Source organism: Neofelis nebulosa, chromosome 6, assembly GCF_028018385.1.
Source record: "Neofelis nebulosa isolate mNeoNeb1 chromosome 6, mNeoNeb1.pri, whole genome shotgun sequence".
Classification (NCBI taxonomy): Eukaryota; Metazoa; Chordata; class Mammalia; order Carnivora; family Felidae; genus Neofelis; species Neofelis nebulosa.
Genome location: NC_080787.1, coordinates 110,554,710 through 110,580,135, shown reverse-complemented (window position 1 = coordinate 110,580,135; position 25,426 = coordinate 110,554,710). Strand labels below are relative to the sequence as shown.

Below are 25,426 nucleotides of genomic sequence, written 5' to 3'. Positions count from 1 at the left end.
GACTTTTTTGGGCCATGCCCATGGTTCTTTTGGGTGGCTGGGGTTTTTTTTGTTTTGTTTTGTTTTGTTTTTTTGTTTGTTTGTTTTCAGCTCCAAAGCTGGGTGGCAAAAAGAAAACTGAAGGAATTCACTGTCTCGTTCTTTGGGTCCTGAGTTTCTTAGCTGGTCTGCCATATTTTCTCCAACTTTTAGTCTTATGTTTGTTTTACATATAATGTCTAGGGCTTTTAGTTGCGTTTAGTAGTAAATATAGGGAAGAGTGTGTGCTTTCCATTATCTCACCAGTGTTTTCTCATAGATGTTAATAAAAATCTTAACTATTACTGTTTTCCATAACTTTGCTAGTAGTTGCATTGAATATTGATTTCATTATGGTCTTGCATCTGTTGTTAGTTGACTATTTAAAACATACAACTCAAGGAAAGGAAGGAAATATATACAAGGTGGTGAAGGGGCAGATAAATAGGAGTGTGAATTGTAAAAAATAATTGTAAGACAAATATTCTTTTGTTAAATTGAAACATTAATATAATTTAAGTATATGGTGCCTCTATTTCTTTAACTTTCTTTTTTATGTTCCCTAAATATAAGATTTTATATCCTGTTTTCACAGCCTTATTTGGTTTATAAATGGATACTCTTAGAACTGTTGATTTTATTGTAAGTCTGTTTAGGTTTTATTCATATTTTTGTCTCTTGAAGTGAAATTGACAGGGTATATTGGCAGTTGTCTAGTGGAGTTTTTTTACTTGATTGATCTGAAATAACATTTTAGTATACTATTCTACATGTACTACTACTGACATTTATTTTAGAGTCCTTCAGCGGGAGGCTGGTGATATTCCTGAAGTATTAAAGAAAATGTCCCATTATAGAGACTTTTTTCAAGCTTTCAGCATACTAATGGTCTGTTATCTTAAGCCGTAAATGATAAGTAGGATTATTTTCTTTTGGTAGTAGTCATAGTGTTAGAATTGGATGGGTCTTTAGAGAAAATATAATTAATTAGACCATTATATAAATGAGTAAATTAATTCCCAAAAGATTTAATGACTGCTCTTACTAATATGGTAGTTAAGAGCTTAACGCTGTGTTTAAACCTGTTGTCATGTAATCATCTTTGCAACCTTGAATAATTTCTCATTTCAGCCTTATATTTTTCATCTCTCATTTGGAGATAACTTGTTTTTATGTATTATGAAGATTTAACAGCATGACTTTTAAATTGCTTAGTGCAGTTCTTTGCATTACCATCATTGATTTTAAAACGATTTGTGTTCTCCTTCCTTGATCTCTTTTTTGTGTCTCTTTCCTCAGATTTCTCTGTCTTAGGAAGTTTACCAGCTGGCTTATCTAAAACAGTGTTGCTTCTACTGCCACCCTCACAGTTTTGTACCCACACCCTTGCTTTATTTTGGGTTTGTTTATTCTGTCATAGAATAGGAACTGGTATTTACTGGATGCTCAATTTTGTTCAACAAAACAGTGCATATATAGATTTTCAGTTAAGGTTCCTGTTTTTAGCCTGCTTTTGTACCTGATATTTCTGAGGTTACACCCTCTTTGATGTTCTCCTAAATGAACTCCCTGTGCTACATTTCCAGACTTGTATTTTATGCCACGTATTCTGTTCTGCTTCAATAATTAGCCCTTTATTTTCCACCTTCTGGGATTTTCTTGCAATTTTTTTCTCTGATGGTCCTGTAATTTTCATTGCCGTGAGTTTCTACTGTCATTTTGTTGAGCCTAAAAGGGAGGGAATATAACTTTGTGTGCTCAGACAGTAATCTTGAACCAGAAAATCTGTGAGACAGATATAAATGAAAAACAAAGAGAGGGGCACCTGGATGGCTCAGTCAGTTAAATGTCTGACTCTTGGTTTAGTCATGATCGTGCAGTCGTGAATTCAAGCCTTTCCCCACATTGGGCTCTGGGCTGCTGGTGTAGAGCCTGCTTGGGGTTCTCTCTCTCCTTTTCTCTCTGGCCCTCCCCCACTCTGTCTCTCAAAATAAATAAATAAACTTAAAAAAAAAACAGAAAAAGAACTAAAAAAGGTTATACAACTTTTCCTTAGTGTCATTTATTCTGTGTATTTCTTCTACTTCGCCAATTTTTTAAAAAAAGTAATAAACGCACATTTAAAAAAGCATAAAGGTGAACATAATTTTAAAAACAAATTTGTATTTCAAATATCATTAAATTTGTGGTCTTTGAAAAATTTGAACCTATATAGTATTACATAGAACAAAAAGTGAAATCTCCCTTTATTTTCCCTTCTTTAATTCTTGCTTTATTTTCAAAGGTAACAGATACTATCAGTGTGTTCCATATTCTTCCAGATCTTTTGTGTACATTTATTCACCTACACACAGGTTTTAAAATAAAACTAAAACTGGATCATTCCATATATGTTTGTGATTTGCTTTCCGTTTTTTTTTTTTTGTCTTATTTATATTGGATTTCTTTAAAAAATTAATTTTCATTGTAAATGAATCACATGACCTAGTCCACATCACCTCCTAGAATTGCCTTTTCTCCAAGGACATTCAAACATTCAAATGTTGAGATAAGATTGGGACTGGGTTTGACCTCCTGGGCATTTAAGAGTAAAATAGACTTCTTTGGGTGGGGCATGGGGGATATTTTTTGATGTATCAGAAGGAACACACAGAATGAATAAAAGTCTTACCAGTTTACAACAGATGAGCCAAATCACAAGTTGGAATAAAATAAAAGGCTAGAATATCTGTTATATATATATTTCTCTAGCAAACGTATCAAGTTAAGTATTCAAAAAAATTTTTTTTAATGTTTATTTATTTTTGAGAGAGAGAGACACAGAGTGTGAGCGGGAGAGGGTCAGAGAGAGAGGGAGACACAGAATCTGAAGAAGACTCCAGGCTCTGAGCTGTCAGCACAGAGCCCGATGCAGGGCTCGAACCCATGAACTGTGAGATCATGATCCGAGCTGGAGTAGGATGCTTAACCGACTGAGCCACCTGGCCACGTGCCCCATCAACTTAAGTACTTCTTAAAAACACATTTATTTGATTTAATGAAAATTCAAAAGTTTTGAATGAACACTGATAAAAGATAGTAAATTTAAGAAATGACACACTGGGAATAAATATTTGAAATAAAACTACATGGAAATAATTAATGTTATTTAAAGAGCTTCTACAAATAAGGACAATGCCCCCAAATAGGTATTCATTTATAAAATTCAAAATGTTTTATAATTTTAAATATTTTATAGATAAAAAGTAAACAATTCATGGGAAAAGTACAGATGCCCAATAAGCATCAAAAAGATGAACAGAGTCATAGTGAAATAAAAGTCTGGATGATGGGATACTGCTTTTCAGCAACAGGGGGAAATTGTCCCTTTTCCCCCAAAATAGACTCTAATATCCAGAGTCTGAGCGTAGCTGGGAAAAGTAGTACTCTCATAACTAGTACATATATTCAGCCTTTATGGAGGAAAACTTGGCAGGGATAACTAACAACTTTCTAGCTGTTACTATGTCTTAGGTACTTTACACAATAATTCATTTAATCCTCACATCTAATGGAGGAAGTGAGACACAAAGAGGTCAATTACCTGTAAATATCCTAGGTAAAGTGTAAATATTCTTGATTTAGCACACAGACAGGTGAACAAAGATCATACATACAAATATAGTCACTGTAGCACTGTTTAGTAAAAGTTTAGAGACAACTTTAAGTATATTAATAGGGACATGGTTAAATATTTCACTGTGTATCCAGTTAAAATAATTAGGTAGCTTTATATGTGCAAACCTAGAAATTCAAGCAGGACTCTACCTTAAGACAACAAGTTGAACACTGTCCTTTAATTTACCTAACTCCTTTCTGAAATCCCTCTGAAACTCGGGGAAAAACAAATAAACAACACTATGGTGACAAGGAGAACAAGACAAAACAAGAGTGAAATTCTGGGAGCTATAATTCAGAACAAGTAAATTTTTCTAGCAGATCCCAAAGAGTTGAATCCTAAACCAGCAACAAAAATTCAGGAGCAATCTGTATATATATTAGCAAGCTGTAATAATATAGTATATATTATTAAAAGTCCTCAATAAGGTCCAGGGACTGGTAGTACCTGGATTGCCAGGTTTCTCCACTGTATAGTAACTCTTCCACTTTTTTTTTTTTTCAAGTTTATTTCTTTATTTTGAGAGAGAGCATGAGCTTGCATGCAAATGTGGGGGGGAGGGGCAAAGAGAGAGGGAGAGGGAGAGAATACCAAGCAGCCTCTGTGCTGTCAGTGCAGAGCCTGTGGGCTCCATCCCATGAACCATGAGATCATGACCTGAGCCAAAATCAAGAGTCAAGACACTTAACCAACTGAACCACCCAGGCACCCCTTCTGCTTTCTACTGTATTATGTTATTTGGATGCAGTCTTAGGGGGAGTATTAAACTCCACCTCCTAGAAGAGGAAGTACCTGAATTTAATATTTAGAATTATTCTTAAAAATTTATTTGTCCTTTCTATTCCATTTATTTCTTCACTTGTTTGTATCAATGTGGGCTCATGTATTATACCTACTTTTTTTTTAAAATTAAACTTCAGACTTTATTAGAATTTACCAGTTTTTTATTAATGTTCTCCTGCTCCTAGTTCCTATTCAGGATACCATATTACTTTTAGTTGTAATGTCTCCCTTAATCTCCTTTGGTCTGTTACAATTTCTCATGCTTTCCTTTTTTCATAACCTTAAGAGTGTTGAGGAACACTGGTTAGGTATTTTATAGAATGCCCTTCAAATTGGATTTGTTTGATGTTTTCTCATGATTACATTGAGATTATGCTTTTTGGGAAGAAGAACAGGGATGAAAGTGTCATATGTCAGGGGGTACATGATATTTATCTGATACCAGTGGTGATGTTAACCTTGATCTCTTGGTTAAAATGTGTTTTCTCGGTTTCTCCACTATAAAACTATTATTTTGCCCTTTCGTATTCTATTCTTTGGAAGCAAATCACTAAGTCCAGCCCAAACATAAAGTGGTTGTGGAGTACTGAGTTCTATATCCTGGAGGGGAAAATATGTATATAATTTGGAATTAGTTTTTTGTTTTTTTTTTTTTAGGTAGGCATCATGTCCAACATGGAGCCCAATGTGGGGCTTAAACTCACAACACTGAGATCAAGACTTGAGCTGAGATCAAGAGCTGGGCAGTTAATGGACTGAGCCACCCAGGCACCCCAAATTGGAATTTTTTTATAAGAAAGATTCATCCTTATCTCCCTCATTTATATCAGTATGGACTATGCATATATATTTTATTTTTTTGGGTTATGACTCAATAATATTTATTTTGTTGCTCAAATTATTACAGCTTTGTTCCATCAGGAACTCTTTTATGTTGGCTCCTATGATACTTTCTGCTCCACACCCTTCCTTTTGTTTTTGAGCATTTCCTAATTTTGGGTACTATAAAGTGTCCCATGCTCGTCTTATATTTTCTCTACCCTCACCCTGGAATCAGTGATTTCTTCAAGGAGCTCTGGTTCCTTTTATTGGAGAATGGTATTTAGAAATCAAGATCTGGGTGCTGGGAATGCTTGTTACTGCTGGGGTGTCATGGCTTCTAGGCTGTCCCAGAGGACAGAGCTAGGCTATGCAGGTATGTCTACCAACTTGTGTATACACACATACCTATAATTGTTTCTGTGTGTATTCATCAGTATTTATATTAAGATAAACATGTTTAATGCTGATATCTCTTGACTCTAATCCAGTAAAACAGAGCTTATTTTAGCCTTTTCCTTGCTAGTCTGTATATAACTTCTCTCTCCCAACAGTGAGATACCTCCCACCACCTACCATCCATTTACTTATTGTTCAACCCCTAGTGTACAAGTAAAGCAGGTTCAGAAACATTAACCCATATTTCCCTGTGTTCGTTTTCTGGGGCATCCATAACCAATTACCACACACTGGGTGGCTTAAAACAATAGAAATACATTTACTTATGGTTTTGGAGACCACAAATCCAAAGTCAAGGGGTCTACAGGGCCATGCTGTCTTCAGAGGCTCTACGAATGAATTGTCCTGCCTTGCCTCTTCTAGCTTCTGGTGGTTACCAGCAATCCTCTTTTACATGGCTTTCTTTGGTTCTCCCCAGTGTCTTCAGATCTCTCTTTCCCCTTATAAGAACACCTGTCACTGGATTTAGGGCCCACCCTAATTCAGCACGACCTCATCTTTTGATTACATTTGCACGGACCTTATTTCCAAATGAGGCCACATTAGCAGGTTCTGGGTGTTTTAATGTATCTTAAGGGTGGACACAATTCATTCCATAACACTCTATTATATGTGGTTAAACAGAAAGGCATAAAATAAATGCTGGAGAGCAATTTGAACTAAGTTTAATTGAAAATAAAACAGAACTGCTTTGAGGGCTTAAAAAATGTAATTAGCCATTCTCTTCAATGAATTTTAAAAATTAACTTGTTTTTTGCGGAGAGAATGATGTGGGAACGATAACAGATCTGAGGAGTTAAAAGTTGCTGAGTGGATGCCCTGGGATTTTTTTAGTTATTGTAAAGCTGTTTGCTTTAAGCAAATTATACTCTTTCTTAATTTGGGTCCTATGTTTTGACTTTTCAAAAATTTACTTGAGATCCAGAAATGAAATAAATTCAATAATCTTTGTTTTCAAATAGTTACTTCACCCTCCATTGAATATTATGGTGTTAACATGGATCCAGGTGGAAATTTTCCTTCCTCAGTTTGGCCAAGGAGAGCTTAAAAATAATCTCCCTCCCTCCCCTCAGACTAGGTTACGAAATATCAAGACTGTATGCTACCTTTTCATAATGACTGGCTGGAGAACTGAAAATACCTTATTGAGAATATTACTGGTAATGGTTTCTTTTTCATAATCTCCAGAAACTGTGATCCTGCTGTGTATTATTATGTAATTATTCAACTTTTCTATTGCTATTTAGAAAATGACCTTTTCTTCAGTCTCCTCTCTTCAATTAATTTATTTGTTTTAACAGTAGCAAATATCATGGCTTTTCTCACTAATTCATTGGGTGTTAAATATAAGTTCCTTTAATCTTTTAGGGATGAAGAGCATGATTTCTACTTTCTTCTTGAATTGAGCCAATATGAAGATGATGTATTTTTTGGACTTCCATTATTTTTTGCTGTTACCTCTAACCTGAACTCCCAACTCCTTTCCCTGTCAGTTTTTTAGTAACACATGAAGCAATGAGTGATTTTACTGGTATATATTGCACAGAACTATACAGAGTATCTTAATGGCCAAAGAATCCATTGAGTTTAAGGCATGATCACAATAGGTAGTGTTATTTGAAGGCTATTATATATGGATAAGGCATAGGGCAAATAGGGCAAGAGTTCTAGGAAAGGATAAGGAAGGAGTGTGAAGAATGGTGGATGAAAGTTAGATGGAGTAATAGAACTCTGGAAGACTGACATTAATAGAAATTTAGGACTTCTGTGGAAAATGAATCAGAATTATGGTTTGAGTGATTGGTGTGTTTATGGATGATCTTGATTGCGTTTATGATGGACTATCTGGAAAGGTAAAGTGCAGCTGTTTAAAAATGTTACCTGAATATAGGAAGTAGTTTTAGGAGGTATAATAGTAGTTACCTGAATATAGGAAGTAGTTTTAGGAGGTATATTAAAGCAGGCACATAGAGCAGGCATATCTGTTTAGTTAGAAGGAAAGCTTTGTGTTTGCTTATGTAATACTAGATTCCATTTAGGATATGTTTTCCCTCCTGAATTTCTGTCTTTCTGAAGTTCTTGTAATATCCACTTCATGGGAGCTATTCTTTTGCTCTTCATCTTCTCTGTTTTTTGGTAATTGTCCTGAATCTTTTAACTTACAAAGTCTTGTTTTTCATTGTGGGCTTTGCTTCATGGCATATCTGTTTTATGTTAAGGGATCAGGAAAACAACCACTGTGGAGAATTACTGAATATTGAAAATAGCCTTGCATTAGAACATAACTAATAGATTGAGATTTATAATGTAATGTCAGCTTTATAAACTAAACATACTTTGTGTTAGTTTATTTTATATGAATGTCATTTGCTTTACTTACTTTGGCCTTGTCTTTTTGTTATTCACTAACCATAGATCTATAAAGTGCTTTTTTCTCATTTATAAAATTAAATCTATCCTTATGAAATGCCAAATGTTATAGAATAATCCAAAAGTGTTCATCTCCTTTGTTCTGTAACTCCCAGCTGAGAATTACCATGGCATATACTTAATATTAATTTCAAAATAATATACATGAAATTTGGACTAGTGTTACCAAGTATAATTTGAGTTTGTTTTAGAGTGTATCTACAGAATATTTTATTTAGCTATCTTTAATTCTGTTACTGTTCCTATTTTGTCTTGGAGGAAGTTATATCTTCCTTCTTGATTTCCAATGCTGTGGCATGAAGTGCTGCATTATTTTGGTTTGTTGTGACAACTTTTAGGTGAAATGTGTAAATGCGTTTGAATTCTTGAAAGATTGATTATTGTGAAAATCTCAACATACATATTAAATAACTACATGATTTGCATACCACATGGAGCTGTATTAAAAACTGTTGATTTAACTCAACAATTTCACTTACTATACTTGAGATCAATATATATACTTAAAACTATTGTAAATTACAGTCAGTTTTTTTTTGGAGATATTTAATGTAGTTTATGGAAAACAGTTATAGAGAGCTGTGTGATCCAGTATGGTAGCTGCTAGCAATATCTGGCTTATTGAGTGCTTAAACTGTGCCTCATTCAAACTGAGATGTAAAATGCACACTGGACTTTGAATACTTCGTGTAAAAAAATGTAAATATCTTACTGATACTTTTTAATACTGATCACATGATGAAATGATATTATTGGATTTGTTGGGTTAAATAAAGGCATTCTTGAAGTTAATTTTACGTTTTTACTATTTTCCTATGTGGTTACTACAAAACTTAAAATTACAAGTGCACTTTATGTTACATTTCTGTTGGACATATTGGGCATACTGGTATTGGCAGTGTATAATTTGTAAATGGTTTACTTTCAAAGATTTTATGAACATATATGTTTATATATTTCCAAGTAGAAACAACATTGGCTTCTCAAAACAACTATAAGCCCACTTCGTATTTAATGTGAAGAAATTTATATTGACAACATTATGTCTATGATAAATTATATTCTGTCAGTCTGGGAGTACCAAGAGCACACCCCTTTTATCATTTTGACAGGGATAAGAGCTTTGCTGCAGTGGGATTGCCCTAGCTCCTTTAACAAAGAGAAAGTTAGTTGAGTGTGGTGGGGTGGAAAGGATTAGGTAGGGAAGATTGTAGATTGGAGAATTCCTGAAATTCTGAAGAGTTCTGTTGTTCAGTTGGGAAATGGGGAAATAATGTCAATTATTCCTGCTGGAATTCCCCTTTCTTGGGTCTGAGATGTAGGCACTTGGACTCAATTAGGAGAGGGAGGAAGGAACATTCCCCTGTAGACTCAGAGCATAGTTTGCTGTGAGGCCAGTAGGCACTCATGTGAAGGTGAGTGGGTAGACGAGTCTGATAGCACCACACTTTGATAATATAATATTTGTTTGGAAATGGAGTGTTTAGGAGGAAAGAACCAATCTTGCTACAGGCTTCTAAAGTTTGGCTGCTTTTTGAAAATAATAACTATGTTACATAATTTAGATATTTAACCTGTGATAGTAAATTTTGAGTTCTTACTTACCTCAGTAATTATTTCTCTTTATCTGTAATACAATTATGGTTGAATAGGTATACCTCTGTATACTAAATGTAAACTTAATTTATTGGGTATAGATCAAAGTACATGGAATCATTTTATTCAGTTCAATGGTACATTGCTTTAAGTAACCAGTACATCTGTGAAGTAAATTGTCAGACTTTAAACTGCATAGTACTGTCTAATCGGACCCCTAACCCCTATCCCATTCTCTTCCTTTTATTATTGTTTGGTTTTAACTGGTGTTCCAAGTAATACTCTTTGGCCATTGTTAAATCCTCAAAGTATCCTATGAATCACCTGAAAAATAACTTGCATTCTTTTTTATTTTAATTCTTTAAAAACTTAAAATCTCTATGAATATAGAATAATTGAATACAGAATATAAGTGCTCTATGAATAACAAATATCCAGTTTTATAAATGACCATTACATATATAGAAGTAGCTTTCCTTTTTTTCCCTTCTCCAACATGTAGCTTTTAGAGAGGTTCATTCACTTATTAATCCTCAGATCAGTTTCCTAGGTGTGCAGGATAGTTTAGTGTTGGTCTGGCTGTATTTCATGAAAATGAGACACAAAAAACTTCCATGCTGTTCCGCTATCTTGGCTCCTCTGCTTGAGGTTCATTTACTTAATTACTTAATAAGTATTTATTGAAAACTTCATGTCTTTTAAGAACCAGAGAATTGAAAAAGATCAAAATGGAGGGAGAGGATTACATCAGAATCTTAGCCAGAATAGGACTCTAGTACAGAACTATATTCTAAAATTATGATTGCGTGATTTGCTTTTCGCTATGGTATTTTGAGATTTCAAATAAAGCTAAAAAGAGTGTGAGCGTGTTTTGTTTTGTTTTGTTTTGTTTTTCTGTTCAACAAGAAGTTGAGGTACTAATTTAACATTAGTGGTACGACCTTTTAGGTGTGGTAATTTGTTCATGAGGTATCCAATTCAGGTTGGTAGGAAAATAGATCTGTGACCTGAAGATACATGCATCTTCAAGACCACCAAATAGTAACATAGGCCACACCGGCAGATCACCAACTTCTGAGGTTTTCTTGCTGAGACCTGGCGGCTGTAAATAGCTGCTGTTACCGTAGAAATTAGTTTGAAAGGGAGTTGTTTTTGAAGTGTGCAGCACTTGTGTAGATATAACCTAGATGTGGTGCCGGAGTTGAGTGATTAAGGGGGAAAGAAATAAGAGGAAACTGGGAGTATAGGACCCTGTGGTAATAAAAGAACTTATTTTTTACTTAGGCTGGCTTTGTCACCTTCCACAGGACAATCTTCCTCTTCCTTATGACATGAAGCCTGGGAGGTAGGGCTTCTAGGCAGTTTTGTTTTTTGTTGTTGTTGATGTTGTTGTTTTTTTTAATCTTCTTAAACCTGAGTTTTTAAATGTAGCTTCTAACAGTCTGTTTGGGGCTGATTTTCAAGCATATTTATATATTTTATTTAAAAAAGGTACAAATAATCGCTTCTCGGCCTTTTGGCTAAGATCAAGTGTAAAAAAGGTACAAATAGAGTTAAGTAATTTTTTACTTTGGTAATTTCCAACTGCTAATTTGTATTAGAGATAATTTTCTTATCTAATTAACCTATTTATTTCAAAAGGAGGGACTGATAAAAATGGACTTCAATTTAATCATATCTTCATTAGTTGTTTTTACTAAGAAATAATAGGACTGTTTAATAATATAAATTTTGAGGTTATCCTGTGAATATATATCAGAAAGGAAGAAAAATTAGAAAAGTTACCAGTTGGTGCATTATCTTTATCATATGAAGATATGAAGGCCTTGAAAGGTAAGAACTTGTTCAGTCATTTATTCACATAGCTAATATTTATTGAGTGTCTGCTGTGTACGAGATACTGTGCTAGGGGTTAGGATTAAACAGACATTTTCCGTGTTCCTTGTGTACATAAGGAGGAGACAGGAAACAATTATCATAAAATAGGAGCAGTATGATTGATGAAATACATAGGGTAGGGGGTATACCTAGATCCACTGGATTAGGTAAAGGACCCCTGGCAGAAGTGGTGTTTAAGCTGAGGCCCAAAAAGTTAAGTAGGAACTGGCAGGGCACAAGGCAGGAGAGTAGGCTGAGAGAACAGCATGGTCAGTGACTAGAAGGTGACAGATTCTGGGGATGGAGCAGAAGAGAGCCAAACTGGATGCAGTGGAGACCACCTGTGTTGCAGGTAGGAGCCTTGGTGACTTGTTCATAAAAAGAAGCGGGAAAGGAGAAAATGAGGTTATTCAGGAGACATTTAGGAGATGAAAACAGTACATTCTTTTTAAGCAGCTTTATTTAGATGGAATTCATATACTTTACAATTCAGCCATTTCAAGGGTACAATTCAGGGATGATTGGCTGGCTCAGTTGGTAGAGCATGCAACTCTTGGGCTCAGAGTTGTGAGTTCAAGCCCCACTTTGGGCATGGGGTCTACATGTGTACAATTCAGTGGCGTTAAGTGTATTCAGAGTTGTATATCTATTACCAGTATCACTTTTGGGACATTTTCATTATCTCCAAAAAAGCCCCACTCTTCCTTAGCCATCATCCTGAACACTGTTATTCCCCCAGCCCTAGGCAGCCACTAATTTTGGAGGATGTCATAAAAATTTCCCAGGGCTCTTTTTTCTTTGCTTATATATTTTATTACAGTGATTAGGTTTTATTAGATTGGCCAAATGTTTTCTCTAAAACACCTCATTTAAAAATGTTTTTTAATGTTTATATTTGTTTTTGAGTCAGAGAGAGAGAGAGGAGCGAGAGAGAGAGAGAGCGAGCAAGCGAGCATGAGTGGGGGAGGGGCAGAGAGAGGGGGAGACACAGAATCTGAAGCAGGCTCCAGGCTCTGAGCGGTCAGCCCAGAGCCTGACGCGGGGCTCGAACTCACGGACCGCGAGATCATGACCTGAGCCAAAGTTGGACGCTCAACCGACTGAGCCACCTAGGCACCCCTAAAACACCTCATTTTAAAGTAAAATATTCTCTTGCTGTTAGTTTTTTTTTCCTTTTTTACAGAAAATTCTAAATATCTGCCAAAGTAGAAAGTAAAATGGTAAAATCCACATGTACACAGCACCAAATTTATATAATAAAAAATTATAACACATGGCAATCTTCCAGCTATTATTTCTCTGCTTATTCCCACACCCTTGGTAATATTTTTAATAAATTGACAGCTCCCACTTAACCCTTTCATTGTAACAATAGTAATATTTATTGAGCATTTACTGTGTAGAAGACATGATAAGAAGTGGACATTATTTCAGTTAATTAAAAAATTATATGGTAGGTACAATTGTATACCTATTTTCTAGGTGAAATAAATAATATTTAAGTCATTCTTTAATCTGTTATATTTGTTTTATTTTATTAATGGTCAGTTAGTTCATTGGTGGATAATACTATGTTTTTGCCAGTTCATAACTTTGGAAATTTCAGGACTGTAATAATGGTTACTCCAGTTAACTTGGCTTCCAGATTCTACAGTGGATTAGTCAGTCAGTTGGCCTTTAACATTAATAAAAATACCTACCATAAATTTTTGCAATATGGAGTTTTGTACTTTATACATGATTTTTAAAGATGCTTTATTATAGAGTCCTTCTGAGGTAAAATATGATTAACTTTTTTTTTTTTAACTGGTGAAAAAGGAGTTAGAAGGGGTTAATGTATCTGGGGTTATATAGCTATTTGAGTGACAGAGCTGAGATTCTTCAAACCTAAGTTCAGAGCTCTGCCTAACCCCACTGTTTAAGATATCTGTACTCAGAAGGGAGAAACTAGAGGGAAAGAAGCCTTGAGAGGTGTAATTTAGGATAGTCTAGGTAACCCTAGACTGAGAAACAGGAGACCAGCATTCTATTTTGAGATTTGTACTTGGTCAAGTAATTTAGCCTTTATGGACTTTAGTTCTTCATTTGCATATGGGAGTAGGTCAGAGGTTATGCACAGAACATTTTTTTTTTTGCTTGTGAAATTAAATCATTTCCAGGCAGCCTTCAAACAATAACGATTTATATTCTTTTGCAAGAATGCAAATACCCTTTTCCTTTGCTTCCCATCTCTAGTTTTCTTGTTGATCTACATTATTTCTTAAAATGAAATATTTGAATTTTAAATTCTTAAACATGGCATGTAATGGCATTACAGCTCTACTGGGTTTGCAGGAGGATTGTTTGCTTGAGGTATATTTTGTATCTTTATGGACTTCATTTTTACCTTCAGTGTTACTCATTCATCCATTCATCCATCCATTCATTTTTCACTCAGTTTTTATTATTTTGTTTCTTGGCCTGGTAGAATATGAATGCTTGAGCCTGATGACCAAGCTGAGCTGAATTAAGTTCATTTTACTTCCCTATGCTGACCCTGTGTACTATTGACCTGGAAAGGCTGTTCACATGGCCGTGAGCTTAGGGAGATTAATGACTTCACATCTCCCCTGACTTGCAGATAGATAGAGGATAGATAGGTGGATAGATGGGTAATTTGTTGTCTGTTCTGTCATAGTAAGTTTTGTTTCTAAGAAAGTTTGCATTGTAAAAAATATTTGTAATTTAAGAGATTAAGTTGTAATTTGATTTGTGAAAATTTTTACAGGAGAGAAATAACTTACAGCTCTTTTCAGGTAAACTGCCTGGTGAGACTTAATCTTAAAACTAGTGTGAGATATCCAGAAAATGGTACAGTTGAATGCAATTTTAGAAGGCATTTAAGAAAAAAAAATAAGTTTTTATATAAAAAGGGAAGCTGTTTTTACTGACTAGCTTTTAAAATGAGTTTTGTTTTGAATTATTGGCCTCTTTTTAAAAATTGTTTTTAATGTTTATTTTCAAAAGAGAGAGAGCGTGAGCAGGGGAGGGACAGAGAGAGAGAGGGAGACACAGAATCCAAAGCAAACTTGAGGCTCTGAGCTGTCAGCACAGAGCCCGACATGGGGCTAGAACTCACGAACCACTAGATCATGACCTGAGCCGAAGTCGGACGGTTAACCGACTGAGCCACCCAGGTGCTCCTAAGTTATTGGCTTCTTTAAGCTGTACCTCAGATTGTCCTTTAAGTTGCTGATAATCTGGCTGGAGATCAGAAATGCCCTCTACCCTCTTTTTTTGAAACCAGTTTTCATTTTGTCTTATATAGACAGAAATGCTTATGCACAGAATTGTATACTGTTGCTATCATAAGTAATCACTAAAAGAGTATAAGCCATACATTTGGCTGTAAGGAAACAAGTTTCTCACTATCCTTAAATAAAAGCAAGAAATTTAGGAAAGCATGATTTTTATGATACTGACACTTGACATACAGTTTTTCTAACATTCTTGACAGTTGTTTTTATATGATTCTTTTTTGTGTTTATTTTTAGACGATACAGATAACATAATGCCAAAATGCCAAAAGAGGGCTTAATATTTTAGGTTTATCTTTTATTAAAAAATTACTTGAACAATTTTTTTTTTTTTTGGTAGCTTTTCACTTACTGTGATGACTATTACATTTTGGTGCATTTTTAAACTATTGTATGCTTTCTTTTATGCTTTTTGCCTCGGGTTTTTTTCCATTTTTTCTTGTCTTCTTTTGATTGAATTTTTTCTTCATGCCATTTTCCTTCTAGTTTATTAGAATTAAACACTACCTGTGTTTTTAGAAAACAGCTTTATTATTGGGGTGCCTGGATGGCTTAGTTAAGTGTCCATACTCTTGATCATGTCAGGTCATGATCTCACAGCTTGCAAGATTGAGCCCTGTGCTGACAGTGGGGAGCCTGCTTGGGATTCTCTCCCTCTCTCTCTGCCCCTCCCCTGTTCATTGTCTTTCTGTCAAAATAAATAAACTTAAAACAAAAAAAACAAAAAAAACAAACTCAGCTTTTTTGAGATACAGTTCACATACCATACAATTCACTCAAAGTATACAATTTAATGGTTTTTAATATATTCTCATTGTGCAGTTATTACCACGATCTAATTTTAGAACATTTTTAGCCTCTGTTAAAGAAATGCATTAGCTATCACTCTTCATCTTCCCTAAGCAACCACCAGTCTTTCTGTCTCTATAGATATCTTTGTACTGGGCAAGTCATATAAATGGGATCATCTAATATATGGTCCTTTGTGACTGATTTCCATTAAGCATAATGTTTTTAAGATTCAAGTTGTAGCATATACTAATACTTCATTTCTTTTTATTGCCATATAATCTATTGTATGGATAATACCACAATTTATTTATCTTTTCATCAGTTGATGGCCATTTGGGTTATTTTGGCTTTGGGCCATTAAGAATAATGTCTCTGTGAACATGTTTTCATTTCTTTTGGGTATGTATCCAGGATTGGAATTGCTGGGTAATATGGTAACTCTGTGTTTAACCTTTGGAGGAACTGCCAGACTGTTTCCTAAGCAGTGGGGCCTTTTTTCATTCCCACCAGTGTTGTATGAAGGTTCCAGTTTCTCCACATCCTTGCCAACACTTATTAATATGGCATTTTGACGATAGCTATTCTAGTGGGTATGAAGTGGTATCTCATTGTGGTTTTGACTTGCAGTTCCCTGATGACTACATGATGTCCAGCATCTTTTCATATGCTTTCATAAGTCAGTTTGTATATCTTCTTTGGAGAAATGTCTGTCTAAATCTGCACCCATTCTTAAATTGGGTCATTTGTGTTTTTATGGAGCTGTAAGAGTTTTTAATATAATCTAGATACAAGTCCCTATGAGATAAATGATTTGCAAAAATTCTCTTCCATTTCGTAGGTAGTCTTTTTACTTTCTTGTTAGTCTCATTGACAGCAAGTTTTAAAAATTTTGATCAAATCCAATTTATCTTTACTCTTTTTGTTGCTTGGGCTTTTGGTATTGTATGTAAAAAAAAAAAAAACACTGTCTGACTTAACATCATGAAGATTTACACCTATGATTTCTTCTAAGAGTTGTATAGTTTTAGCTGTTGCATTTAGGCTTATGATTCATTTTGAGTTAACACTTATGGATTGTACAAGGTAGGGGTCCAACTTTAGCTTTACAGTTGTACCAAGTCTACCTATTCTTTAGTTGTTAATGTAGACATTACAATACGCAACCCTTAACTTGACTGTCTAGAATGGTGATTAGAAGCTTTGTCTTCCTCTCATAAATATAAGGACCTTAAAACATGGGAATACTGATCTACCCCTGTTTTGAGTTGTATGTCACAGTTGCCAAATATTTTGATTCTATCTTTTTTTAGCCCAACTGATTTTATTGTTTTATGCAATTGTCCTTCATTTTTTAGATTTGTGTTTACTTAGAAAAACTTTTTATTTTTATTTATTTTTTAATTTTTTTAATGTTTATTTTAGAGAGAGAGAGAGAGAGAGAGCGAGTGTGAGCAGGGGACAGGCTGAGAGAGAGGGAGGCAGAGAATCTGAAGCAGGCTCTGTACTAACAGCAGACAGCAGACAGCCTGATGCGAGGCTTGAAGTCACAAACGGAGAGACCATGGCCTGAGCCAAAGTCAGACCCTTAACCTACTTCATTCACCCAGGTGCCCCTTTATTTATTTATTTATTTGTTTATTTATTTATTTATTTATAATTCAGGGGTCATTTGTTTTCTTTTTTTTTAAATTTTTTTTTTTCAACGTTTTTTATTTATTTTTGGACAGAGAGAGACAGAGCATGAACGGGGGAGGGGCAGAGAGAGAGGGAGACACAGAATCGGAAACAGGCTCCAGGCTCCGAGCCATCAGCCCAGAGCCTGACGCGGGGCTCGAACTCACGGACCGCGAGATCGTGACCTGGCTGAAGTCGGACGCTTAACCGACTGCGCCACCCAGGCGCCCCAGGGGTCATTTGTTTTCTATGTGAAAGAAACTAAAGGAATCTTAGTAGCTCTTCCGGTGAGTCTGTTGATGATAAGCTCCATTTTTGTTAGCTGAAAATATATTTTGACCTCATTCTTGAAAGATAGCTTGCCTTTCCAAACAATTCTTGGGTGCCAGTTATTTACTGTTAACCCTTTGAAGGTAATACTTCACTGTGTTGTAGATTCCATTATTGCTGTTGAGCATTATTGCTCAAGAGCAGTCATCTTGAGAGTTCTTTTATGAATAGTCTGCCTTTTCTCTCTGGCTCACATCTCATTGTCTGCTGTTTTCTAGTTTCCTTCTGATAAACTTTAGTCTTGGCTTGCAGCTGTGTATGTAATGGTGAAGTATGAACCCTGAGGGGAAGGGCTATATTCATCTTTTTGTGAATAATGTATTTTCGTTGTCTTTTCTACCTAGTACAGTTCCTTGTACAGGATTCATTCCTAGGAGATTCTTCGGTTTAATTATTGTTGAGTTTCATTCTATAGGTCTTTTCCTACCAGAATGTAGTTTAGAATATTTTTAAATATTTATAAAAATATAGGGAATGCTTAGAAATGTTCATGTATTTTAAAAGGATATGGTTACATGTGGCATAAAAATGTGTTTTTTCTGGTATGATATGATTAAAGCATTAGCAGGAAGGGAAAAAAGTATCATGGTGGCATATGAAACTTAATTATTGCCTTTGGGTTAGAGTTAAAATTTTTATTTAAAAATTTGTTAGAATAGTTATGTTAAATAAAAATATTTTGATATGGGGTTATATAGTTTCCTGATTAATTTTTAATTATGAAGACTTGTGATTTATTGTTGTAATATAGGTCTGGAGGGTGTGGTCTTTTTTGAATTTATTTCCTTTTAACTTTAAAAAGGATAGAGCAGAGAGAGACTATCTCTATATACAAGAGAAGATAGAATCAATGTATTCATCCATTTCCAGGTAACAATAACATGACAGTGAAACAGAAGGTTGAGATTTTGTTTAGAATTCAGAATATGTTATCTTAAATATTATTCACTTGTATTGTCGGGTTATAGTGAAGTCCTCTTATATTTTTCCCTTGCAAGCTGAAATCTGTCTGAAACCATTAGCTGTTCTATGCTCTCTGTGAATGCTATAGACCCAGTCCTCTGGCTTTTAAAAGGACTACACTCTGCTGGTTTCAGATTTCATTGTGGTGACTTAGATGTGGCCCAGATGCCATTGTAATAACTTGCATTTGAGATTTGTGTCTACAGTTAGATAGTATAATAAAGCACGTTAGGAATTGTATTTTGTCTACCCCTAATTGCCTGTGTTTCATTAGGGCAAAATAACATTTTTAAGGTGTTAAAATTAATATTTTTCTGGACTCCTTTCTGAGAAATAATGGTCCCTTTTCTAGATATTCATACTATCAAATTTTTATTTTTTTCTTTATTATTTCATGTTGTATGTGCATGTGTATGTATGTGCATATGTGTGTGAACAGACTAAGCTTTAATTAATCCTTAGTTTTGGCAGTACTGAATTGTGAAAGTCACAGTCAATAAGTTTTTACACTAGAACTCAGATACTGGTGATGGTTGAGGTTGGGATATTTAAGCTTGAAGGCTTCAGAACTGGAATCAGACCCAGATGGAATGATGTTGTAGTGAATAGAACAGAGAATCACTTACTGAGCAGTAATATTTCCTGGTCCCCTCTCTACCTTAACTGAATGAAGATCTCTTAGAATAGGGCTTCAGACATCTCAGGTAACTTTTAGTATGTTAAATTTTGAGAACTTCAGATAAGTGACTTTTAGGAATAAATTCTATCCTCTGTGTAATATTTGAATAGTATATATCAATTTTTTTCAGATTTGTAGGAGTAAATGCTAGTCTGATATGGAATTTGTTTTTATCACCAGTTGTTGATTTTCTATGCAGTTGGGAAATACTGAGCTAGCACAGGAAGACAGAAAAGTAGCACATTATCAGATATAAGTAACAGCCAAGTCAGTGATCTCTGATCTCAGAGGTTTCAGCTGTGACATGGAAAGTGAGACAGTCACCTGATACATTATTCATACTTAAGTAACAGTGTTATTTGAGATATCTTAAACTCTTTGAGGTCACAAACCAAAACATCTTTGCAATAGTTTGACCAAATGGTCAAGTTATGCTCCTTGAAAAGAAATTAAAATAAGACATTGTATGTCCTCTTTCCATGATCAAGCGTGTACCTTTGTTAAGTTTGGGGTGTATTCTTTTCTCATGACTAGATACATATTTACATACATTCACTTATATGCTGGCATATTTTAAATATTGATATATATAGACAGATTGCCCCTCTTCCCTCAAATGCTATAGCAATTTATGATTCCATTATTGTAGGATATTATAGCCTTTAATAATTTTGTGAATAGAATAGGGAACACACTTTAACTATTAATGAGTTTGAACATCTGGGGTTTTTTTTAACATGTATTATTTATTTTTATTTCTTGTGATTTGCTTTCTAATTTCCTTTGCTTGTTTTAAAATTGGTTTGTTAGGTTTTGTTTTGTTTTAATTTATTGGAGTTCCTTGTATAGTATGGATATTTACTCTTTTGTCTGTTATATGATGGAATAATGTTTACTTAGCTATTTCAGTGATGTGATAATAATTAACATTTTGCTTTGTACCGGGAATTCTTCTGAGTCCTTTCTGTCCATTTTTTTCTTTTAATCTTCACTGTTGTCATGTCTACTTTATGGATGAGGTGACCGTGATGCAAGGAGGTTAAGTAAGTTGTTTGAACACATGTGACTGAGTGGGAGAGACAGGATTTGAATCTAAAAAGATTAGTTTTAAAACTGTTACATTTAACCTTATACTTTATCTTTACTTACTAAGCTTTTTTTCAATGTAAATAACTGAAAATTTTAAAAAAATTTTTTTTAGTTTTAAAGATATTCAGGACACCTGGGTGGCTCAGTCAGTTAAGCATTGGATTCTTGATTTTGGCTCAGGTCATAGATCTCATGGTTCATAACATTGAGCCCCGGGAGCCTCACTTCAGACTCTGTGCTGACAGCCTGGAGCCTACTTGAGATTCTGTTTCTGCCCCTCCCTGCTCATGCCTTTTTCCTCCCTCTCTCTCAAAAATTAATAAGCTTAAAAAAATAAAGATATTTAATGATTTTAATACAAATACTCGTTTAGGAATAGTGACACAAACGTGTGTGTTTATGTATCTATACACATAATTATATAGTTGGTAAATAGATTTAATATTATAATGTATTAATACACATATTTCATAGGCTTTTAGTGACGTTTGTCCTATATCTATTTAGAACTGACCTTTAGTAGCATATTCCTTTCCTTTTTTCTATTGATTACCATAATAATCTGTTAATCTTCATGTGGCTAATCATTTTGCTTTAATCCAAAACAGTGTTATTGGAATAATCATTTTAAGTATGGTTTTGATCATGTTACTCCTTTGGAAACTTTCAGTGGTATCACATTTCTTGCTTAATGAAGGCCAGCCTCTTTCCTTACCTGGGCATTTGAAGACTTACATAACTGTTTCACCTTTACCTTTCAGGAATTGCCTTGAGCAATTTTTTTTTTTTTTTCTGTTTAAAAAATTTAGTTTGCTGGCTGTGATGCAATGTGTAGTATACTAGTCTTTGAATCTAATGGTTCAAGTTCAGATTTCCATGGCACTTTATTTTGTTTGCATGCAATATGACATAATGCAAAGAAAGCACTGTCATTTCTAGAATTTCTGTATAGGTATGACCTAAGATGTGTCAGACTGGTTGGAAAGGGAGTGAGGGAATCAAGCACATTTTTCTGAAACGAGGTTTGCATAACAAACAAAAGATTTTTCTTTCTTAACATTGTGTATTGGAGCTGATGGGAGATTGGGTATGGGGGGCAGGACTGAAGTCTACCCTGCCACCCTAGTGTTCAGCCACTGGTATTAGATACAGGTTTGCAGTATCTGAAAGACCCTCCTTACTATGTGATCTTGAGCAATATACTTAACTCTAAATGTTAATTTTCTCCTTTGAGCAACTTTTCTTGACACTGCATACAGCAGACAAATGGGATAATTTGTTATTTACTTCGGAAATTACATTCTTCTGGCTTTATACTCTGATCAGTTAGTGTTCTTAATCAGCAGAAGAAGCTTGCTGACCTGATTGAGAAGATGAAGAATTTATTTAAGGGTGTTTGGTACCTCATAGAATTTTGGGGGAAGGCTGGAGAACCAGGCTTCAGGTTAAACTTACAGGTAATATGCCTCAAATCGTTTCTGAGAACTGTCACTTCTCTAGCCCCACCAAGCACCAGTGCTGCCCAGTTGCTGCCCTTCTGGGGTGGTGCTCCCATTGTGGAAGGCCGATGCCTCTGCTGTTGCCTATGCCAGCCAAAAATGGTGGGTCCATCTGGAGCCTGTTTTCTAAGTGACTCCCTTCCAAACTGAAATCTTGTGCTGGTGCTTCTAATGTCTGCATCATAGTTGCAGAATATGTTGGGAATTTGAGATCTAAAATTAATTTCGTGTGATTAGACTTATAATTGGCAATTTTCATGAGTATAAAAAGGTTCTGCAGGGGCGCCTGGGTGGCGCAGTCGGTTAAGCGTCCGACTTCAGCCAGGTCACGATCTTGCGGTCTGTGAGTTCGAGCCCCGCGTCGGGCTCTGTGCTGACAACTCAGAGCCTGGAGCCTGTTTCCGATTCTGTGTCTCCCTCTCTCTCTGCCCCTCCCCCGCTCATGCTCTGTCTCTCTCTGTCCCAAAAATAAATAAAAAACGTTGAAAAAAAAAATTTATAAAAAAAGGTTCTGCAGAAGCTGATGAAAAGCTTGAACATGTTGAATAAGTGTTCACTATAATACTTTTGCTTGTATTCTCCCATCTGTAATATTTTTTCTTCTTTATCTCCAAGTGAAGAAATTCTGTGTAAAGACCTACTGGAATTTCATTGTTTGAATTAGTCTGCCTAGCTCTTTCTCATGTGAATTTTCTTATGACCTTTTCATCATTTCTTTTTGCGTAATTTTATTTCTTTAAAACAATATCAGTGCTAACAAGTAATAGTAAATATATTCTAGTGTACCAAACAATATGGAAAATATAGAATAAACTCTGAAGGTTGCCTTTTACTACTCATCTCTTCTCCCCTCATACTTTCAATTGCTATCCTATTTTGAAGCTTCCTCTGGTAAAATTTATAATCTTTAATTTTAAGTTGGCACATTCGATGATAATTTGGAACTTGATGGTAAGTTCATGGAATATAGAGGTCTTTATTTGTGCTTTGGGTTTCCATGGAGCCTCTAAAACTGTTACTGTGTGTAGAACAATAACACAGGAAGGCTTGACCTAAGGCAATAGCTGTGTAATCATTTTGGAAGTGAAGGCTTACAACTTAGGGATTTAGTGAATGTGCAGAGAAAGATAGCCATCTAAAGTAGACTCTAGGAGTTCTAGCTTGGGAATCATACCATTGATGATGCCATTTACGGGAGACTAGGAATGGAGGAATTACTCTGTATCCACAAATATATTGCTGGAATGCTTTCTGATTATGTTCCATTGTTTATTTATTTTGAGAGAGGGAGAGAGAGAGAGCCAGTGTATGTGAGTGGAGGGGGGAGGAGGAGGAAAGAAAGAGAATCCCAAGCGGACTCCCAGCCTTTAGTGCAGAGGCCGATATGGGGCTTAAACTCATGAAGTGCAAGATCATGACCTCAGCCGAAATCAGGAGTTGGACGTTTAACCCACTAAGCCACTCAGGCATCCCACCCATATTTCTGATTTGAATTAGAGTTTGGGCAGGTGCTAAAATGTTTAAGTGTGGCATAGATTTCCACAGTTCAGGAAAGACCATGAAAAATACATTTTCTGGTAAAGTTATTTCTGGGCTGGATGATGAATAAGACCTCTCAGTGAGGAGATGGATTTTTCTTTTAAAAAAGTAAAAATAATTAAATAAGGTGACTATAAATCTGTTTTCTAGTCCTTCGTCATCTGTAAGTAGATAGTAAATGGGCATATATTCCATTGTGTATCCATTTTTAGAAAATAATATTTGAAAGTATGTTTGGTTTATTTCAGGTAAACATAATGATAATAAACTCATTTTGATAAAGCATCTCTGAAAAACTTGTGCTGGGAAACCATATTCAGATATTTGTTTTGGCATTTCACATTTAGACCCTTCCCCCCCCTCCATTAATTATAACTAATTTGACATTCTTTTCTCTTTCCAGATCATTCAACTTCAAGTGGCACATTATCTTTTAAGCCTAGTCGGTCGTTGGTTACTCTTCCTACTGCCCATGTCATGCCGTCTAACTCCAGCGCTACAGTTTCCAAACACAGGGAATCATTGACGTCAGATGGCTCAAAATGGAGTACTAGCCTCATGCAAGCATTGGGAAACCACAGTAGGGGAGAACAGGACTCTTCACTAGACATGAAGGACTTCCGGCCCCTCCGGAAATGGTCATCTTTGTCCAAACTCACTGCCCCGGATAACTTCAGTCAGGGTGGCATTGTACACACTGAAGAGTCAAGGAGTGGTTTGGAAAAGACAGGGAGAGGCAAGGTTTTAACCTCGCAACTAAGAACAATTGGGCCTAGCTGCTTACATGATAGTATGGAGATGCTTAAGCTAGAAGACAAGGAAATAAATAAAAAACGATCGTCAACTCTGGACTGCAAATATAAATTTGAGAGCTGTAGCAAAGACGACTTTAGAGCTTCCTCCTCCACCCTTAGGAGACAGACCTTAGACATGACATACAGTGCCTTACCTGAAAGCAAGCCCATTATGACAAATGCAGAGGCTTTTGAACCTCCGAAATATTTACTGCTTGGTCAACAGGCAGTAGGTGGAGTCCCCATTCAGCCTTCTGTGAGGACACAGATGTGGCTTACGGAGCAGTTGCGGACAAACCCATTGGAAAATAGAACTACAGAGGACTCTTACAGTTTAGCTCCTTGGCAACAGCAGCAAATTGAAGAGTTTCGACAAGAAAATGAAACACCAGTGCAGGTATGGCTCAAAGTCTAGTGTTTGCTTCCCTCCAGTGGATGTTACGAGTACAGTAGCACACTTGCAGTAAGCGTATGACAGTGTGTCCACAGACACAGATGGTTTTGTTTTTCCTCTTTGCTACAAGTTACTAAGTTTATAAAAGTTGCTATAAGTTTATAAAAGGTATAAACTCCCAAAGTATTGTTTGGATAAATAAAAGTGAAACAAATACTTGAGGCTGATTAACATGGAAAATTTAAAATCTTGTACCTAACATAGTTTTCACTTTCCTTCTCATTTGTTAAGTGGGCATAAAAATAAATAAAAATATACTTAATTTAAAGAAACTTGAAACAGATATGGGGACTGGCACAGTATAATTGGAAAAACAGTAATTCTGGAGTATGAGGTCTTGGATTTTATTTCTGGTTCTATCAAATTCAGAACCTGGATGATTTTCTATCTGTCATTTAATACTTCATTTCTTTCGGTCTTAGTTTCTTTTCCCTTTCTTCTTTTTTTTTCTTGAGATATAATTGACATATTACATTAGTGTCAATTCTACATCATAATGATCTGCTATGTATGTTTTGTGACCTTATCACCACAATAAATTTAAGTCTGGTTAACGTCCCTCACTATGCATAGTTTCCATTTTTTTTCCCCTTGTGAGAACTTGTAAGATTTTCTCTTAGCAACTTTCAAATATATAATACTATATTATTATAGTCATCATGGTGTATATGATGCT

The 25,426-nt window shown here is 35.3% G+C and overlaps 1 protein-coding gene and 1 pseudogene across 2 annotated transcripts in view; both read left to right on the top strand.

Moving 5' to 3' along the window:
- The window catches only part of CEP85L (centrosomal protein 85 like), a 172,871-nt gene that overhangs the window by 25,637 nt on the left and 121,808 nt on the right, over positions 1–25,426 (top strand). For both annotated transcript variants that reach the window (XM_058735099.1, XM_058735098.1), the window contains exon 3: positions 23,906–24,693. In XM_058735099.1, the coding sequence (XP_058591082.1) occupies positions 23,906–24,693 (788 nt within the window). The remainder of the gene's footprint in view (positions 1–23,905; positions 24,694–25,426) is intronic.
- On the top strand, positions 11,264–11,430 carry LOC131515643 (U2 spliceosomal RNA; annotated as a pseudogene).